Genomic DNA, 18,686 nt, shown 5'->3' on the forward strand with positions numbered 1-18,686 from the left:
CAGACCAAAAGTCACCACTGCTGCCATATTCTGTTTATCTGTCGGGCTACTGGAATGTGAAGGGAGTGGGAATTTTTGTAGTACAATATATTGCATAAAAACAACATACAGTAAAGTTCATATAATTCGGATCTTTTTCTAAATTTACATTCCAACAGTTTTGGTTTTAACAGTTTATACATATATACCACCCACAATCCACAGCTAGTTACATTTTTTCATTTGATCATATGCACCCAATTTTACCTGCGCATTTCAGTTTCGAATGGTACTGACAAACTGCTTACATCAGAAACAGAATCATTATACAGATGATAAAGATCCCCTTTTCCTGTGCGTTGACTTGAAAAAACTAATGACGATTCTGAATCCATGCTTAAAGCCGCCAAATCTATAATGCGCTCGATCTCTCTCACTACCTCTCCCATGTTGGGCCGCTGAACTCCTGAATCTTTGACACAGTTCATTGCCAGGTTCACAAACTTGGTTAAACCTCCAAGTGTTTCGGGTGAACCAAGAGATGGATCAAGAATGTTGTATAGGCCATTTGGGTCTCTTGACTGGTCAAACACCTCACTAAACTCTCTCACGATATATTTACCTTTTTGTATTGGTGATCTTGCAGTTAATAACTCTAAAAGTACAACTCCAAAGCTGTAAACGTCACTCTTCTCCGTCAATTGTTGGGTCATGTAATATTCAGGATCCATATAACCCTGCATTTAAAGTAGATCAACCAGTAAACAAGGAATGTAAAAGAAAATATTAGAGATGGCATGTCTGAACCATATTCTGACGAATGGGTCGATTTTTAATCTAAAGCGAGTCAGATAAAAGAACATGGTTAGAAGGAACTGGTCAACAGGGCCAAAAAGATTGAACATCTTTCAAAGACTGCTTAACTGCATACATCCTTCTAACTTCCAAATTGTTTTATTAGAATATATAAAGATTCTTAACTTAAGAATATTGTGTATATAATAAAAACTAAGGCATGATCTATCTGAAAATTGTAAAAAAAAAAAAAAAAGAAGCAAAAAAAGTTTTCGCCGGTTAACCTCTGCCTAACCAGTTTTATTTCCATTTCAAGGTGATCCTTTTCAACTCGAGAACTCAAAACCATTTAGACTTGTTACCCAACCCACCCGACCGCCCATTTTGGCAACCTTTAAGGCTCAAATCGACGTCCATTTTATTTGAAAGAAAATGTAACCCGTCCATCTGAAGGAGTGTCTTGGAGGATTAAGCACTCACCAATGTTCCCTTCACTTGAGTAGAAACGTAGCCCTTTCCATCATCTCCCAATAGTTTCGACAAACCAAAATCAGCAACTTTAGCATTCAAATGATCATCCAGCAGAATGTTATTTGATTTTATATCCCTATGTATGATGGGAGGGTTAGCAAGCTCATGCAAGTATGTCAGGCCCTTGGCAGAATCAAGAGCTAGCCTAAGCCTCCGCATCCAGTTCAACCTGATACCCTCCTTCCCTGGTTGTAAAATTTCATATGTTTAGATCCAAGCTGAACTATGCAAGTTTCAACAAGAGAAATAACTTGCTTAACTTCTTTGACTAAAATTAATAAGTATCAAACTGAACCACAGGTTTTATTTGCTAAATTTGCATTTGCGACATAGATAATGGGTCAAAAAGGATGTTTTATGGAACTAGTGGAAACGGGTACAAATAGCTAAAACTGAACACCTTTCTTCCAGATTTCTTAATTTTATGTAAATATTTAGTGTGTAAGATACAGTAATCTGGCTTTATGAATGAAATAGTTGAGGCTTTCTGAACTGTCAGTCCATTTAAACAGTTTCTTTTAAGCCTAATTTCTAAACGGGTCAACTTTACAAGGCCTGCAAGATTAAGAACCGTTAGTCCTTTCACTCTTCCTTTTCATCTGTATTATGTCATTCTATGCTTGTAATACCAAACTTGGTCCAAAAGAAATGACTAGTAAATAAGAAGATTTACCTAGATTATCCTTTAGAGTACCATTTGGCATGTACTCATAGACCAACATTTGTTCACCTTGCTCGTAACAGAAACCAACTAGGGCTACAACGTTTTTATGATGAATCCTCGAAAGAAGCTCAATTTCAGTTTTAAATTCTTGGGCACCCTGCAATGATCCTTGTTGAGCTCGTTTGATAGCGACTACTTGACCAGTATTGAGAGTGCCTTTATATACCTGTCAATCAGTATGCACCCCGTTTAAAAAACTTTTCCCTAACGAATAACATAGGAAGAACACCAATAGACGTTAAACACACGTACTGAAATAGAGTTAAAAATGTCGAATGGGTATAAAAACTGTTACATATGGAATCCAGTATAAGAAATGGGGCATATTGATCAGCAAACATTAGGCAACCAGCTACTCGAATAATCCAAGTAAATGCTCTCTAAGCCCTCAATGGCTCAACCTTAAAGGGCTGTTTGGTTCACCAGAATTCTTAAAATTCCTAGGAATTGGAATCTAAATCCATTGCTTAGCATAACTCTATCCATTCTGAAAGTGACTATTAGCATTATGTTGAAAAATCATATATATTAAGGTATTAAGGTGGCGCCAGTTTGGTTTGTGTTCTTATCTCAAATGGGTAAAATAGGACAATTAGCTAAAATGGGACCGGGTCTAATGGGTTAAAGTCATCCAGCATCCATATATAATACAAACATTAACATAACCCCCAAATCATTTTATTCGAACTAATTAACACTTATATCTTAAAAAATATTGTCATTATATATAACCAGTTTACCCCATTAATCACCAGGCTATCCATTAACCATCCTGCCTAAACCATTGCTATGTTTGATTATCTCAACAGAATTTCAAATGAGACATTTCTACAATGCATGATAAAGCTGCAGATAATAGTGATTTACAAAGTAAGTGGTAGAAATACAACACTGAAATACCTTTCCATATCCCCCAGATCCAATCATGTTTTCTTCTGAAAAATTGTTGGTGCATTGTTTAAGTTCTTCAAATGAACACCATTTTGCTCCTTTAAGTTGAGGAACACCACCAGCATCACTTCCATTGTCCATCCCCCAAGATGCTGCATGATTACGATATATTGTTTAAAGCGGTAACTTTGTTAGAAGATGAGAAGATCCTGTCATATTCTTTGGTTTGTCTTACCGAAAGGACTATTTTGCTTTGCTTTTGTCGCTTGTCTTTTCTGATAGAGAGCATAAGTTATAGCCAAGGCTAACAACAAAGCAATCACAAAACCACCAATTGTAGCGCCAATGATGATCCCAGTATTCGATGACTTGTTTTCTGCGAGTACCAAAAAACAGAAAACTTTTTGCTCATCGTGCAGATTACTTGGTTATCTGGTTTTGTTTTAAACCATGAGAAAATAGAAGTTTCATGGCTACATACTTAAATTCTGTAAGAAAATACCTGGAAAACAACAGTAATTTTCATCAAGAAAGAACATTGGTCCATAATACGAGAGATTAAAGAGTTGGCGGTTGATGATGGTGCCAATTGATGAGACCGATGAACGATTAAAATAATCTTCATCAGAGGGAAAGATGTGCAATCTATACTTAAGGTATTTAAATTCATCAATAGTTGCACTAGAAAAAGAAACTGATTCCACGGGAAGTTGATTGAGTTGGAAGGCATTGGTCAAAGTTTGAAGGAGAGTTGTATAGTAGGTCGCATTATCCAAATTTGAGAAGGAATGTGAGAAAAAATATATGTTTCCTGTGTATGGATTTGTGCATTTACAGTTTGCACTAAGCATTCTATTCGAGCCACAATGCACAGATGCACAATTATTTGATGGTAAACCAATTGGTGTATTGGGATCTCCTGATGCACAAAATCTTCCCGTTGCCCCACCTTCACAAACTGGATTATTGGAAAGACTGCACAGAGATAAAAAAAAAAAAAAAATTACTTCAAAATTGTGAAACAAATGCGCAAACTACAACTAAGGGTAGAAAATATGGCATATCTGGTCTCCAGGAGAGATTGTATACACATTTGGCATAGAAACTTATACAAATGAACACGTTGATTATTAAATGGGTCGAAACAACGCCTCTTTGAAATTCTTATGCATTGGATAGTCATCAGATTATGGAACGTATAAAAAATGAAATAGATATAAGAACTCACTTTAAACTCAAATTATATCCAGACTTTTGGGTGAAGTCAGCAATGGAATTGTATGTCAGATCAACAATCAAGTCACTTCTATAGCTGTCCCCGACATCCAGGGTTCCATTAAGACTATTGTTGCTTAGCTCCCTTCAGAAAACCACCAAAAAAAAAGCAATGAAAAATCACAATGTTACAATTTTGTTCAAAATACTATTACACCAGTGTTGTCAAAGGCGAGCGCCTCTTGCGCCTAGGCGCAAAAGGCGGGCGAGGCGCACCTCCAGCGCCTGAAACCCTAGGCCCAAGTCAACCATGAAAAAGGCGATCAACAACGGGCAACTCTGGTAGTCAACGGCGATCAAATTGGTTAAATGGGTCAACATTCGACTAAATCATTCAATATCCGGCCAAATCGTGGCTAGATCTAATGTTTTCCGGCCAAAATGAGTGACCATAGTTGTTTAAGAAGATAAAAGAAGAGATAGAATATAAAATGGGGGAAGAAGACACAGAGTAGTGACCATAGTCTAATAATTTGAAGTTTTTGGTTGAAAAGTTTGTATTTTTTGAATGATATTTGGTTTTATAAATGACATTTGATTTTTCTTTTACTATTAGTTTTCACTATATATAAATATTTTATAATTATTTACTTAGTGCGCTTTTTTTTCCCGGGCGTGCGCTTTTTTTGCGCCCCTCGCCTTCGCCCTATTTGAGGTCTTTGCGCTTTGACATCGCCTTCGCTTTTGACAACTATGTATTACACATATATCCACTCACCAAAAAAATACAGAGAACATGAACACAATTATCAGAGTATCTGTCCATAACTAAACAGTTTGGCTCATAAATTATTCGTATGTAATATAACATCCTCAAGTTCGGTCAAATCAATTCTCGCTGAAAGTAGTTCTATTAAAACATGATAATACATATACTAGGTTGAGTGATCTTTGTGGTGATATATTGACAAATCGATCCTACTTCATATGATCATTTTGAAATATCAACAAGAAATGTTAATTCTAGACATCTACACATATACTCACAATCGCTCCAACTGAGGTTGGAAGACATCTGATGGGAGTACTCCTGAAATCTGTGTTTTGTCCATCACCCTGTTGGTTAAAGATTAAGAAGTGATTATTACTTTAATAAATCCTTCCAAATTGGTTAAATAAAGTCTGACACATACAAACATACAATATGGTCGTTAGAAATGAATATCTGCAACCAATTTTGAGATAAATTTTGTGTACTAGATACAGGAGGAGTGAAAGAAAGAGTACAATGTTGTTAACGATGGAATTGTAAACCAAGTAGGAACATCTGATGTATTGAAACTATTATTGCTCATGTCCCTGCAAATAACATCATGATAACTTACGTCATGTTAGAAAAAGAAAATTAAAAAACTGCATCTTTTGAAACAAAGGAAGATTAGTCTATAAGATAATGTACGGGCATAGAGCATAATACGATTAAAAATTTAGCTTATGGCTTCATTATGGAATTGTTATTGGCTAGATTTTGCGATTTTGACCCATTTTCTAACTGATGGGTTGCTTTGGCATATATTATATCTCTAATAGGTCAATGGGTAAATTAAAAACTATCGAAAAAAGATGAAAAAGAAAATGAGTCAAAGTCACCCAAAAATCTCTGAAACTGCATGTTTTTATAATCACATTTTAGCACACTAGTAATTGTATCAAAATTATAATTCAAAATGAAAATATGAAAAAAGTTGAATCTGGCGAACCTGTTTCCTCCCACACCGAAAATTGCCCCACTTTGACCCGACTCCAATCTGGCATCTTACTCAAGTTGCCAGACCCACTAGTTTTAGGACATCTACTAGTACACAACACAAGATTCAAGATATTCAAACCAACTTACACGTAAGTGAGGGAGTTCATTCCATCAAGATTTGGGACAGGTCCCGTCAGGAAGTTGTTTGACAAGTGTCTGAGAAAGATAAAATTTGAAAATTTATATCAGCATCCAGATAAACTAGTCCTGAAAATATTAGTGTTGAAAAATTAAATTAGATAAATAAGTTGGTTGGATTATATCATCACATACAGCTCACTGACAGATTTGAGGTTCGTTATGTTCTGAGGCACTGTCCCAGTCAAGAAATTCGAGTCCAGGCGTCTGTATTATATAAAGGAGAAGAAAAAACGCATGAGTTAATCACGACATTTATTTAGCTCAAATGGCATTTGTGAAATGCTCAGGGATTATTAGTAACTGATACTTACATGGTTTCAAGAGTCCGCACAAGTCCAATTGAGGGAGGAATTGTTCCATTTAATTGATTGTTGTTAACAATACTGCTCAAAAACACCTAAGCTTTCAGTGTTACATTCATATTTCAAGAAGAATAATACTAATAGGTTTGTAAATAGTACTAGAGAGTTGTATATATGGAAATGTCAAATACCAACTATGAAAGAAGTCCACAACAGGTGCATAAAAGATGTAGTAGAAAACCATATATGTGTCAGTGTGTTTTACCTTTTAGTGGGTATTACTTGTGAATGATTCGAGTTGGCATATGGTTTATCTATAACAGGTCAAGTGGGTGAAAGTAAAATAGCAAAGCTTTTGGGGAACTGGGTTAAACGGGTGAAAGTCACCTAAAGTGATATTGTCATTGTACTAGGATAGTTTCGTAATCATACTCAACAAATCAACTATTTATATAATTATGTAAATATAAAAAAAACTTTTCGGGCCATTTTACCACAACTAGAACAACCAGTTTTGATTTATTATCCAACCCACCCATGATGCAACTTTATTTTCATTTCAATCAGCTAAAGCTTCAGATCTTTACAAAGGCTGATACTATACTTACACATGTATTAGGCTCATATTTGCACTGAAAAGGCGAGATTGAATGGGACCAGATAACCGATTATTTGCCAAATGACTGCATAATGACCAAAATATATTAGAAATTGATAGGACGAGAAATCTCTTCAAAAAATGATAAACTCACAAATGTGATACAATAGAGATTAGAACATACAAGTGTCTTGCTTTCAGAAGCATGTCAAGGCCTAAGACTGTTCCATTAGACACAGGGATGGATCCTGTAAGCTGATTATCGCTTAGATCTAACCATGATAGATTAGTTAAATTACCAATGGATGGTGGGATAGGTCCAATGAAGCTATTATTATTGAGTCCCCTGCAATGCAACAGAACAAAAAATCAGGAATTGCATAAGAGATACTGCAGTACAACAGGAGCTCGCAAGACAGGTAATTTAAGAGCATCGGCTTCTCTTTAGTATGATTAATGCATTAATTATGATCGCGAAAACAATAATACCAACAAATATGAGTAAAATGACTAGCAGGGTTGTATATGCATTAAAAATAGGCTACGGGAAACCTTCAACTTCTTCGACCCATTTTCCTGGTTCCTCTATTAGCTATATTAATTGTTTTTATATCATAGTTGTCAAAAGCAAAGGCGACCTCAAAGCGCAAAGGCCCCAAATAGGGCGAAGGCGAGAGGCGCAAAAAAAGCGCACTAAGTAAATAAATATAAATTATTTATATATAGTGAAAAATAATAGTAAAAAAAATCAGATGTCAGTTATAATGCAAAATATCATTCAAAAAATATAAACTTTTCAACCAAAAACTTCAAATTATTATAAACATATATAAAAAATATCATAATTTTTCTTCCCCCCATTTTATATTTTCACTCTTTCATCTTCTTAAACAGACTATGGTCACTCATTTTGGCCGGAAAACATAAAATCTAGCCACGATTTGGCGGGGTCTTGAATGATTTGGTCGAATCTTGACCCATTTGACCTTTTTGACCGCCGTTGACAACCACAGTTGACCGTCGTTGACCGCCTTTTTCATGGTCGACTTGGGCCTAGGGTTTCGGGAGCTGGAGGTGCGCCTCGCCCGCCTTTTGCGCCTAGGCGCAAGAGGCGCTCGCCTTTGACAACACTGTTTTATATGCATTTGAGCAGTTTGGGAACAAAACAAAAACAGCTTGAAATGACACATTAATAAGTGATCAAATTAAAATTGCCACCTCCAAATAGAACCTTTTGAAAGAAACACAACTCACAAATCTTAATAAGATAACATAATGTACGCTTTTAGACTTATGACAGGATCAACATGTTTACCAGGCACAAAGAAGCTTAATACATTCCTCATGGTCCCAGTCTTGATCAATTTCAAATTAAAATACCAATATTTTGTATTAAATCAATTATCAAAAAATCGAATACTTACAAATAGACCAGCTTCTTGAGGGATCCTATTGAATCGGGAATTGGACCCCTAAAACTGCAGCCGACCAGGATTCTACATGCATAGATTAGTTTGTCAAAAGGGATATCAGACATGGATAAACAAAGCTATTATTTGATATATATTAGTTTTCTACATTAAAGAAAAGAAATCATTCTCTGTTCAAAAAAAAAAAATTATTCTTACAATGTCGTTAAATTCTGCAATTTCTGTATAGATTGTGGAAGAACAGCTTTAATCCCTCTGTTGTTGGAAAGATCTCTACATGATGAAAATTTGAAAGTCGAAGATTCATCAAGTTTATAGTAAAAAGGCTACAAAGAACACTATAAAAGCATAAACTATAATCCGAATGGAAAAACTCACAAATATATCAACATGGAAAGAGATGGAATGTCTCCAATGTCATTGGTTGTCACTCCAATACCTGCCAGATCTCTATAATGAAGAGTATGAACGTAAGAAAACGGCAGACTTAATACTATAATTATGTTAAATTGAGCTAAAGGCAACTTACAGGGTAGTTACACGAGAGTTGGTACAGTTAACTCCTTCCCATCTGCTTCTACAGGGATCTGAACCCCTCCAATTTGGTGGTAGATTCTGCCAGCTAGACTTGATTGCATTTAGCACACCAACTAAGAGTATGGCCCGATCAAATATAAATGATTCAGTAAGCAGTTTATGATCGCGTTAAAGCAGTAACTAAACATATGTATCTAACCGTATAAATTACAAAAAAACAATATGTATCCACACACAACAAAGATAAGTAATACAGGGCACAATATACAATGAGACCGCAAGTATTATTACGTTTGATAGCTAGCTCAATACCTTTAGCGTTCTATTTGGATTCAACTTTTAATTGACAATAAGAACAATACCAGCGCACAGAACAAACTAGCAAAAATATGAACACGCAAGAATTATGATCAGCCTAGTTATGCAAGGCCACACTAGAGAGTCCTTATTGATATAAGATTACAGCTACATAAGAGATACATCTACAGATGAAAATTAGATTACAACTCCATGACCCGCTGAGGTGCTTCGGCTACCTATGGCTCCCCCTGACTATTAAACCATTTGGGAAACAATCAGTGTCATTACTCAACAAATTATCTACCACTTATGTCGAAGGATAACTTAAAGCTAAATACGAAGTATCAAATTCACAGTTATTATGTTGAACATTGGATTATCATTTTTTACACCTAGAGAAGCATATATCATCAACATACTTAAAATCAAGTAACAACCATTATCTTGAATCAGTAAAAATAAAAACAAAATCTACAAAAAGGTAAAAATGCTAAGAAAAATTCAATCATAAACTGGTTATGCTCTACAAGTTAATACAGATTATGATGAAAACATACGATCATTTGGATCTGTTCTTGCGAAAATGACCAGAATCTGACTGCAAACTATGATCAACACCCATAATCGAATGCTCGAAACCATTCCTCTAAACTCAACAATAATATCTTATTCTATGACAATTGACAAAGAAACTTAGACAACAAACCGTTACATTTGGCACACACAGACAAATCCTGTGTCCTAGGTTATGTACATTTGTTTTAAAGAATAATAAAAAAAGTTAATGATGATACCCATGTAAGACCTGGTCAAAATATGCAATATATATGTGTAACAAAAGCCAACTGTGTGAATAAATTTCCCACCAAAAACAGACAGCTGATAAGGACAAAACAAATATTAAACAAGACTATTTCATTTCGGTTGATTTTGTTTTTGGTGTTGACATCACTTGAGAAGAAGATATCCAAAGGTGTGACACTTGAGTTTTTTTTAGTAAATGGATAATGCCATAATGGAATAGTAGGTGATGAATGTCAACTGCTCCAATAGTAAAAATATTTTTGGTTATATATGTTAGTTTTGAATGGCAGGACTGCAACAAGTTAGTTAATGCAGTTATATGTGAATTTACAAAATTACCCTTTTTACTAGACTACTATTTCGATTGGGAATTCATTATAGATGGATTTGGGGAATGCGGAATTGCGGATCGACATTCTAGCCCAAAAACAGTTCAACTTGTTGTCAAAGTCAAGAATATAGCACTTCGTATAATTCCAAGACAAAATTCATGCAACTACCCTTATAAGGTCGGTTGCAGGACGTGATCACACAATCAGCATCAGTATACAATCCTGAAATCGTAACCCAAATACACAAATTCTAACACAATGAAAGATTTTCCAAAATTACTACCCTTGAACTACAACCTTTTTCGAGAGCTTAGAACTTCATAAGATTACATAATAAGTCCCTTAATTTACTTGGTTAATTACCTTTGTATTTGTTGTTTTCGTTGAATGCTCCTTATGAAAGACTAGATTGATAACCATGTGCATTGCCTAAAAGATCATTGCATATGTTTATTAGATCATGTTCTTTTATTTTATATATATTTTTGTATTTCATCGTTTGTAATTTTGGCTATTTCTCATTGTAATAGTACCTTTACTACACCCAACATCTGCCAAACTTCTATTCCACTATTTGTTTTCTTTTGCAGATACAACAAGGGTTTAATCCTCACTAGATAACTAACATATTTTTCTTTTGTAACTACTTTTTTTATTGATGTATATCACTCACAAACTTGTAATATCCGTACATGGTTGACCAAACGTTATCAAGTTACCTTCATCCCTATTTCTCTCAAGAGTCAAAACTCTTTTTTTAGAACTGCGTGATAGTTGGTTAGTGGTTCGAACCCTAACAGTGACATCCAAACGGACAGTATGTATGCTAGAGGTTGGAACCCGAAGGCACCGACCAACACGGCCCGCATCCACTTCCAAAATAAATATCAAATCACACTATATTCCAATTGTCACAATAACAAAATACAATACCAGATTCCAATCATAAAGTCCTTAAACGAATAACTAAATTAACTAGTACACTAATAATATATTATATATATAACCTAACAAAAACAAATAGCAATAACAACTATAGATACAAGTATATATATATATAAGAAATTACATTTGGAATGAGCTCTCATGGGAAATATAACTACCTCCGTTGATGCGAAAGAAACACGCTTATTTGATTAATGGGTGCATAAATTCATCATTTTTATCATGACCCACATTTCTAAATCCCTCAATCTGTTCAAAAGCAAGCTCATTTTCATTAATGGCAACCGTAACTAAATTGTTGGTATTTGGGGTATTGGGGGTTTTGTGAAGTGAATGATATTATAAAAGTTGATTTATGTGAGTGATTCTTGAAATTGAAAAATAGCATTGTTAATATTGATATAACATGTATGTAAGAAGTTGAAATTTGGAAGGCTTACGTAATTGTGATTGAAATGATTTTTTGACGGTATATATAACTTTATTTTTTGTGGGAGGTAAAATCTGATGTGACTTATTCTAGCTGGTGTAAGCTCCGGTGGGAAAAATTCCGGTATGTATGAGTATTTCATCATTTGTGAGTTGGATTTTGCATAAGTTTTTGCATAAGTTATTACATACTAGCAGGTGCACAATGTGGCGGTTATTGTGGCGCCTTGGTGGTGGGGTTGATTGTTTGGTGGCGGAGAAGGCGATGTAAATAACTGATGTTAATGGAAATATTTTTAATAAAAGATTGAAATTGTAATTTAATTATTTTACATAATTCTTTTGTAACTTTAAAGAAAAGAGATGGTTGTTTAATGAAAAATTCTAAACAAAGCCCTTCGGACTTCACTTAACGTGCATAAGTATATTTTCATATTAAAAGTTCACTCCTGAATTTTATGGTAAGTGTACAACTTATTAATACACTTTAACGAAAGCCCTTAGGACTTTATTTAGCAAAACCCTTATTTTATTTTTTAAATAGTATAAAAGCATATACAGATTAGGTGTATAAGGGAATTAGGATTAAGAAATAAGAGTATTTTGGTCGTTGAATTTTCTAAAATAGGAAAAGTCAATATGTTTTATAAGGGTTTATATATTTACATATTTTAGATAAATTTTTCTAATTTAATCTTGTGAGTTGGATTTCCTTAAACATAAGGGAAATGATAATCATACCGTATATTTTTATCAATATATCACTAATATGTATCATATACTTGTATTGTCTACTATGTTAATTTAATAATAATAAATGGTAAAAATATGGGCTCTCTAAAAATAAACTTTGGGATTAGTTGGGGTTTATCATACTCACTTTTATTTTACTGACGTTGTTATTGAATATGACTTCATTTTTTGTAAGTTGAAAGAAAATTGCGCCAGGTAATTAAAGGAATTTTGGGTAAAGCGGTTTGAGAGCTATTGGAACTGGGTGGCGGACAAGCCCTCATTTTTAGTATAGTTGTTCTTTGGAAATTGTAGAGATTTATTCTCGTGGGATATTAGTGCTTTTGTGACTCTATTTTGTTGTTAGATTTTTGAAACGTTTTCATTTTATCGTTGGACATCTTGCAATAAGGTACCGTGGATTGAAATATGACTTGATATTTGTTATTTTGGTCCATAACTCTCTAGTTTTCTACTATGGAAATTGGGGGTGTTACAAATGTGATCTATTTCAAAATTGGCACAAGCTCCGGTAAGAAAATTCCAATTGCATAACTTAATATTTTTCTTCATTTAATGTTGTGAGTTGAATTTGTTCAGGAAAAGTTCTTGGTATCATATTCAGTTTAGTATTGTTTGACAACGTTGTTAAATTGGAAACATAATATAGTATTGAGGACTTAGCTAGGATGTAGTTTTTTTTAAAGGTAATTCCGCTTGAAATTTCGTGTTGCAATTCAATAACGAAAGTTCCAGCAGACCAGGTCCCGCTAGAGAGCTTTCTTGAAGTACAAATGCCTATTTCAAATACTCAATGGAGGAAACTCTCTACTAATCCGCCCGAAAATAGGATTAAATAATGCCTCTTAATTGCATCATTTTTGGATGCAGCATGCAATTACCATGAAAATCAGGGAGACATTTTTATAATACATCAATTATCTATGTGATATACTGATATGTGTATGTAACTGTATCAAAAAACTTTACAATCCATATTCAATTTTCCCTATTATTAAATATTTAGGGATTATAAATATTCTTTTGTTTTTTTTTTTGAATGAGAGAAAATTGAAATCTGATATGTTTTATTTTAAAAATGGTGCAAGCTCTGGTGGGAAATTTTCAGTTGCATAACTTATTACATATATCATATATGAGTATATATCTTTGATCATTTAGTTCTGTAATTTGATCTGCTAAAAAAAAATTATAAGGTAAGTTGGGATTTAATATACTTTGTTTTGTTTGACGACGTTGTTAAGTTAGAAAATAGCATTAACAATTTAGGAATAGGAACTATAACTTTCATTTTGTGGGACGATAGAAAATTGAAATATGTGATGATTTATTTTAGAGTGGATACAAGAAAAATGAAAATACAAATATAAGAAAGAAGCAGGGATGAATATGACTTGTTATTACAAGTCATTTGACCAAAATTTGGTCGGTCATTTACAAATTTATAAGTTATATACATCAATAAAAAAAATATATGAGTAATATGCAACCTTATATAAAAGGAAGCATCCGGTTTTTTAAACCAATGATTAAACCCATATGATAAAGGATATGTTTAGCAAAGATAATTGAAGTTAAGGCGCCACTTAGAGTTGGAGCTTTGGTGTTAGGAATAGGGGTTTTTTTTTTTATAATTAATTTATACCTAATAATTTATTTTTTTTAAAAATTATTATTAGGAATTTTTAAAAATTGGCTAGTTTTTTTTCTCAACATCGTATTTAAACAAAGCTACATTTTAAATTAGCTTAACTTTAATTTAAAAGCACTTGTAAAACTTTTGAAAAATCTTTTTGTCTTGTAAACATTCATGATACTAGACATTTTTAATTGAGTAAAAAAAAAATAGTTCCTACTTATTTTCCCCCAAAATTTACGACTCATTTAGCTGTGGAAAACTTCTTTTGTTTTTACAGAAAACTTTTCTAAGAAAACTAAAAAACAATAAACGTGATCAAGTTAAAGTTTACGAAAAAGTTCCCAAAATAATGAAAAACACCATTTCCAATTTGTCTAAACTAAAATTAGAAAAAAACGATTTTCATGTTTTTCCACATTTTTGGTTTTTCATTTGGTTGGTTGTATTTGTATAAGTTTTATAAACTTAATATTACTCGTACATAGTTAACGATCACACCCATACAACAAATCGAATTAATCAAAATAAACCTATAGTTACGTATTATTAGTTCAAAAATCTCAACCAACGAGGTAGGTCGTTCTTATTGGAAATTTTGTTTTTCAACGTTATCAATGAATAATATCAACAAACTACTGCTAATTAAATATTAGTTAACAAACGTATTGTTATTGTTGTATAATAATTTTTCACTTAATTGAACATGTAACATATTTATCTTTGACCAAACCCATGCTCAAGGACGAATCTAGTAAAATCATTATCAAGGAACAGTTTAAAAAAAAACACTTTATACACAATATTCAAATAAAATAAATAATGTAACAGCCAATGTCATCTTTTACTAGTTTTGAGTCTTAATACTTTGACGGTGTATGAGGAGGTTGAGATGTAGACAGTTTTACCTCTACCCAAGTAAAGAAGTTGTTTCCAGTTTTTATTTAAATGACAAAAAAGGACCTTCGGCCTTAACCACTTAAGCCGATCGATCATGCTACTTTAATTGGATCAAATTTAAAATATCTTTTAGAATATTTATAAGTTATTATATTTATACAAAATTCAAAGATATTGACTCAGTCTAGTCGATTTTTTGAGTTTTGACCCTGTGTAGCTCAGTCTCTACACCATGCAATATATTTGATGAAACAACATTATCCAACATTAGTATTTAATTACACTCCCTTGTCAACTTGATCAACAAGGCATTTGGTCGTCATTACCATCATTATCGCAAATTTCCTAACCCTTTTAATACTAGGTACGGATCATCATTGTTATCCGTATGTTGTACTTTTTGTTAAAAAGATAATTATCTTATTCCTACTTCTAAGGGGGTGTTTGGCACAATAAAATGGAAAGGGTGGAAAGGAAATGAGAAAGAATTCTCATGTTTGGTTGCAATAGAGGATAAGAAAGAGAATTGAGAAGTGGGAATCGATTCCATTCTCTCAATTCTCTATAAAATGTAAAGACGTGATGGGAATGGAAAAAAGAAATTTTTTTTTTTGGTTTAGTGATGTTATATATATTAAATTTAATTATTATTCAAAATTTTGTATTTTTTGTATATTCATTCTCTGTTTGTACCAAACGACGGAATCCATTCTCTATCCAAACACTCATTCTCTTTCCTACTATATTCATTCTCTATTACATTTCCATTCTTTTTGATTCACTCCTACCAAACGCCCCTTAATATAAAAAAAGCCCACCAATTATGCTATTGGCTAATACTATCTAAGATAGTTGGGGTGACCCTTTCAAAGAAGTAAAAGATAGAAACCAATCTCACATAATCAAGAACACTATCTTGTACTATCTAATTGATCTTAAAAGATTTAATACATATCACGTTAAAGATTATATAAAGTATGGGTATGCGTCAAGGTGAACCATATATTAAGGGATCACGGGTAGGGGTAATCCCTTTTTATTGAGATTTAATTTCAACTTGAGATAAATTATTATACTGAGTCATTGTTAAAAAAAGAAAATTATGAGTAATGATGTATCTTTTTAATTAAATCATCAATCGAATAATTCTTTTTTAATGCATATATGACATGATGATATGTTAGCTAGAATGGTTTTTTAAATAATATAGTAGGATGATTAATTATTTTCTTAAAAGATAATGTTACTATACAACGGATTTTATACGTTTATGTTGCCTCATTATTAACTTCTATATATCCCTTGAGATAGTACTTTAATTAGCAATCCCATTTCAAATAGGCTATCTTGATAGGTATTTGAAGTATTCAATACTTATATCCAGCAGTTATAAAAATTTATAGTAGAGTTTCTTATAGAGTAGGAAACAATTTGGGGATACAGAGCATAAAGATGCAAAATACTAAATTGGAAAACGCGAGATCATTCCACCGTGCAGAATAATGGTCCACCCTTACCTATACACGTACTAATATGGAGAATAAGGGATCGCCACTTACCATAGAGAACAAGGGTTCTCCTTTGATAGTTGATACACACATGTTGAGTCCCAATAAATATTGTAAATTTAATGATGACAAATCTGTATGTAAATATTTGTAAGTCTTTTTGGTTCTTATGTAGTAATCTGGGTCAGATTACGCTGACACAGCTTGCGATCTGAGAATGACCCAGATTACGCTTCATACTTTGTAATTGTAATATCTTATGGAAGCAAGTGTTGTTCAAGCTGCATCAAATTGGTAACAGCATTCAATCCAAGTCGTAGAGGAGGATTGAAGATAGAAGATCAAGTTGTTGGTGGAAGACAGCTTGGGATTAGCAGTCAGCTTGGAAACACTTAGACAGATTTGCTCTTGACAAATGAGCAATCTGTGTCTGACAATCAAGTGAAGATTACAACCTGAATTTGTTGATAAAGACGTATGACGCGACAAGGAAGATTCCTAAAATCTAGGTTGGTGGTTTATTTACATATGTGTGTCCATACTCTCATTGGACGATCAAAATATCGTGCTGCAGGTTTGGGGACCACAAGTACGATGAAGGCACGTTCTAATATTCCTTTGATCGTCTAACAAAATTTTTATACGTGGCTTATTTGGACACCAAAAGAGACTGAAGCTTTCGCCTATAAATTGAGTTAATTAATTAATTGTTGACATTCTTCAAAGTTGAAGGTAAGAATGTAAATTCATGATTTTCATTCCTATTAATAATTTAAGTATTTAACTAGGTATATCATGCCCGCCCCATGAAGCGACTTCGATTTTTTTGAAGCGTATACATCATGAGCGGGGTTAAAAAAGTCACAAACTTGTTCAAGATAACATGTAGTATTTATTGAGTTCAAAATAAAATATATGGTAAAAAAAATAAAGTTATCACTTCTCATATTCTATTCATTTTTCAGCACGTTACCACGATTATCCAATTTCTGTTTTAATGGCAAAAAAAAAAAAGAAAAAATCCAAAAGCCAAAAGATAGCAAAAAAATTACAACAAAATATTAAAAACATACATCTGTTATTAGTTACAAATCTACAACACGAAATATGATATGATTACTGATTAACTTCTAATTTTGATGTCTGACCCTGTTTGGGACTAATATTTTAGATTTGGGGCTTGACATAAAAACTATATATATTCAAAGAAAAATTTGGTGTTGAGGGTGGGGTGGTGACCACCCTGGTAGTTCTCTCCGTCCGCCACTGCTACGTGGCACCTTGTGACTCCTACATGACAACAACCAATTACACGTAAATGATAATCCAGTTCACTACATTAATGGGATGGAAAAACGAGTTGCTAGAATGAAATATACACCCGACAAAATTAATACACGACATAAACATTTGTATATATTTAGTTACATTCTCAAACTTTAATCTCTAATGAAATTTATCAATAGCTTCGGATAACATGTAGGGAAATAGGGCTTTTGGGATCTAGATTTTTTTATAAAATCACGTAAGATTAGATTTTAAATCATGAATAGTTTTGGGGTTTGACAACTTTATATGGGATAAGACAAAGATAACAATTCTTACATAAGTCTACTAGTATAAGATATACACAAACTCTAACACAAAGGAAATTTTCCACCCTTTCAACCACACCCTTTGGCGTAAGAGCTTCATAAATTACATAAGAAATATGTTAACTTGGGTTACCTTTGTTTTTTTATTTTTGTTTTTATAGTCTTCTATTTATTGTGTTGCGAGAAAATAACATCAATACCAAAAAGAAAACCAAAAATATACCATTTTACCCGGCATTTTTCGAGTTTACCCAAATACCCAAAATTCGCAAGGCGCAGCTTGCCATTTTGAATTTTTCACGAGGACCAATCTTTTGTTTGATTACACAACACATTAAGTTCGTGTATTCAATTAAAAGAAAGATGTAGTCTTGCTAAAACTTGAAAATGACTTATAACATGTGGGGAAAAATACAACTTCGTATTGAAAGGGTAGCCTTAAACAAACATGACTTAGTCTTGCTAAGACTCAATAATGACTTGCAGACTTAAACTAAGTGCTTAATGGAGAGCTTTAACCTTAGGGGTTAC

At 33.1% G+C, this 18,686-nt stretch overlaps 1 protein-coding gene across 1 annotated transcript; it reads right to left on the reverse strand.

Annotated features, from left to right (window-relative positions):
• Positions 1 to 90: 90 nt before the first annotated feature.
• LOC122590792 (leucine-rich repeat receptor protein kinase HPCA1-like) lies at positions 91 to 9,910 on the reverse strand. The gene is made up of 19 exons (XM_043762962.1): positions 9,811 to 9,910; positions 8,946 to 9,066; positions 8,795 to 8,866; positions 8,615 to 8,689; positions 8,411 to 8,482; positions 7,171 to 7,332; positions 6,997 to 7,071; positions 6,398 to 6,469; positions 6,219 to 6,290; positions 6,033 to 6,101; positions 5,423 to 5,494; positions 5,183 to 5,251; positions 4,149 to 4,280; positions 3,423 to 3,895; positions 3,156 to 3,296; positions 2,930 to 3,072; positions 1,979 to 2,195; positions 1,255 to 1,490; positions 91 to 716 (listed from the first exon to the last, which is right to left on the reverse strand). Exons 1-19 carry the CDS (start codon positions 9,893 to 9,895, stop codon positions 243 to 245), a joined length of 2,832 nt encoding a protein of 943 aa, XP_043618897.1. The 5' UTR covers positions 9,896 to 9,910; the 3' UTR covers positions 91 to 242.
• Positions 9,911 to 18,686: the final 8,776 nt, after the last annotated feature.

The sequence above is a fragment of the Erigeron canadensis genome, chromosome 3, assembly GCF_010389155.1.
Source record: "Erigeron canadensis isolate Cc75 chromosome 3, C_canadensis_v1, whole genome shotgun sequence".
Lineage (NCBI taxonomy): Eukaryota > Viridiplantae > Streptophyta > Magnoliopsida > Asterales > Asteraceae > Erigeron > Erigeron canadensis.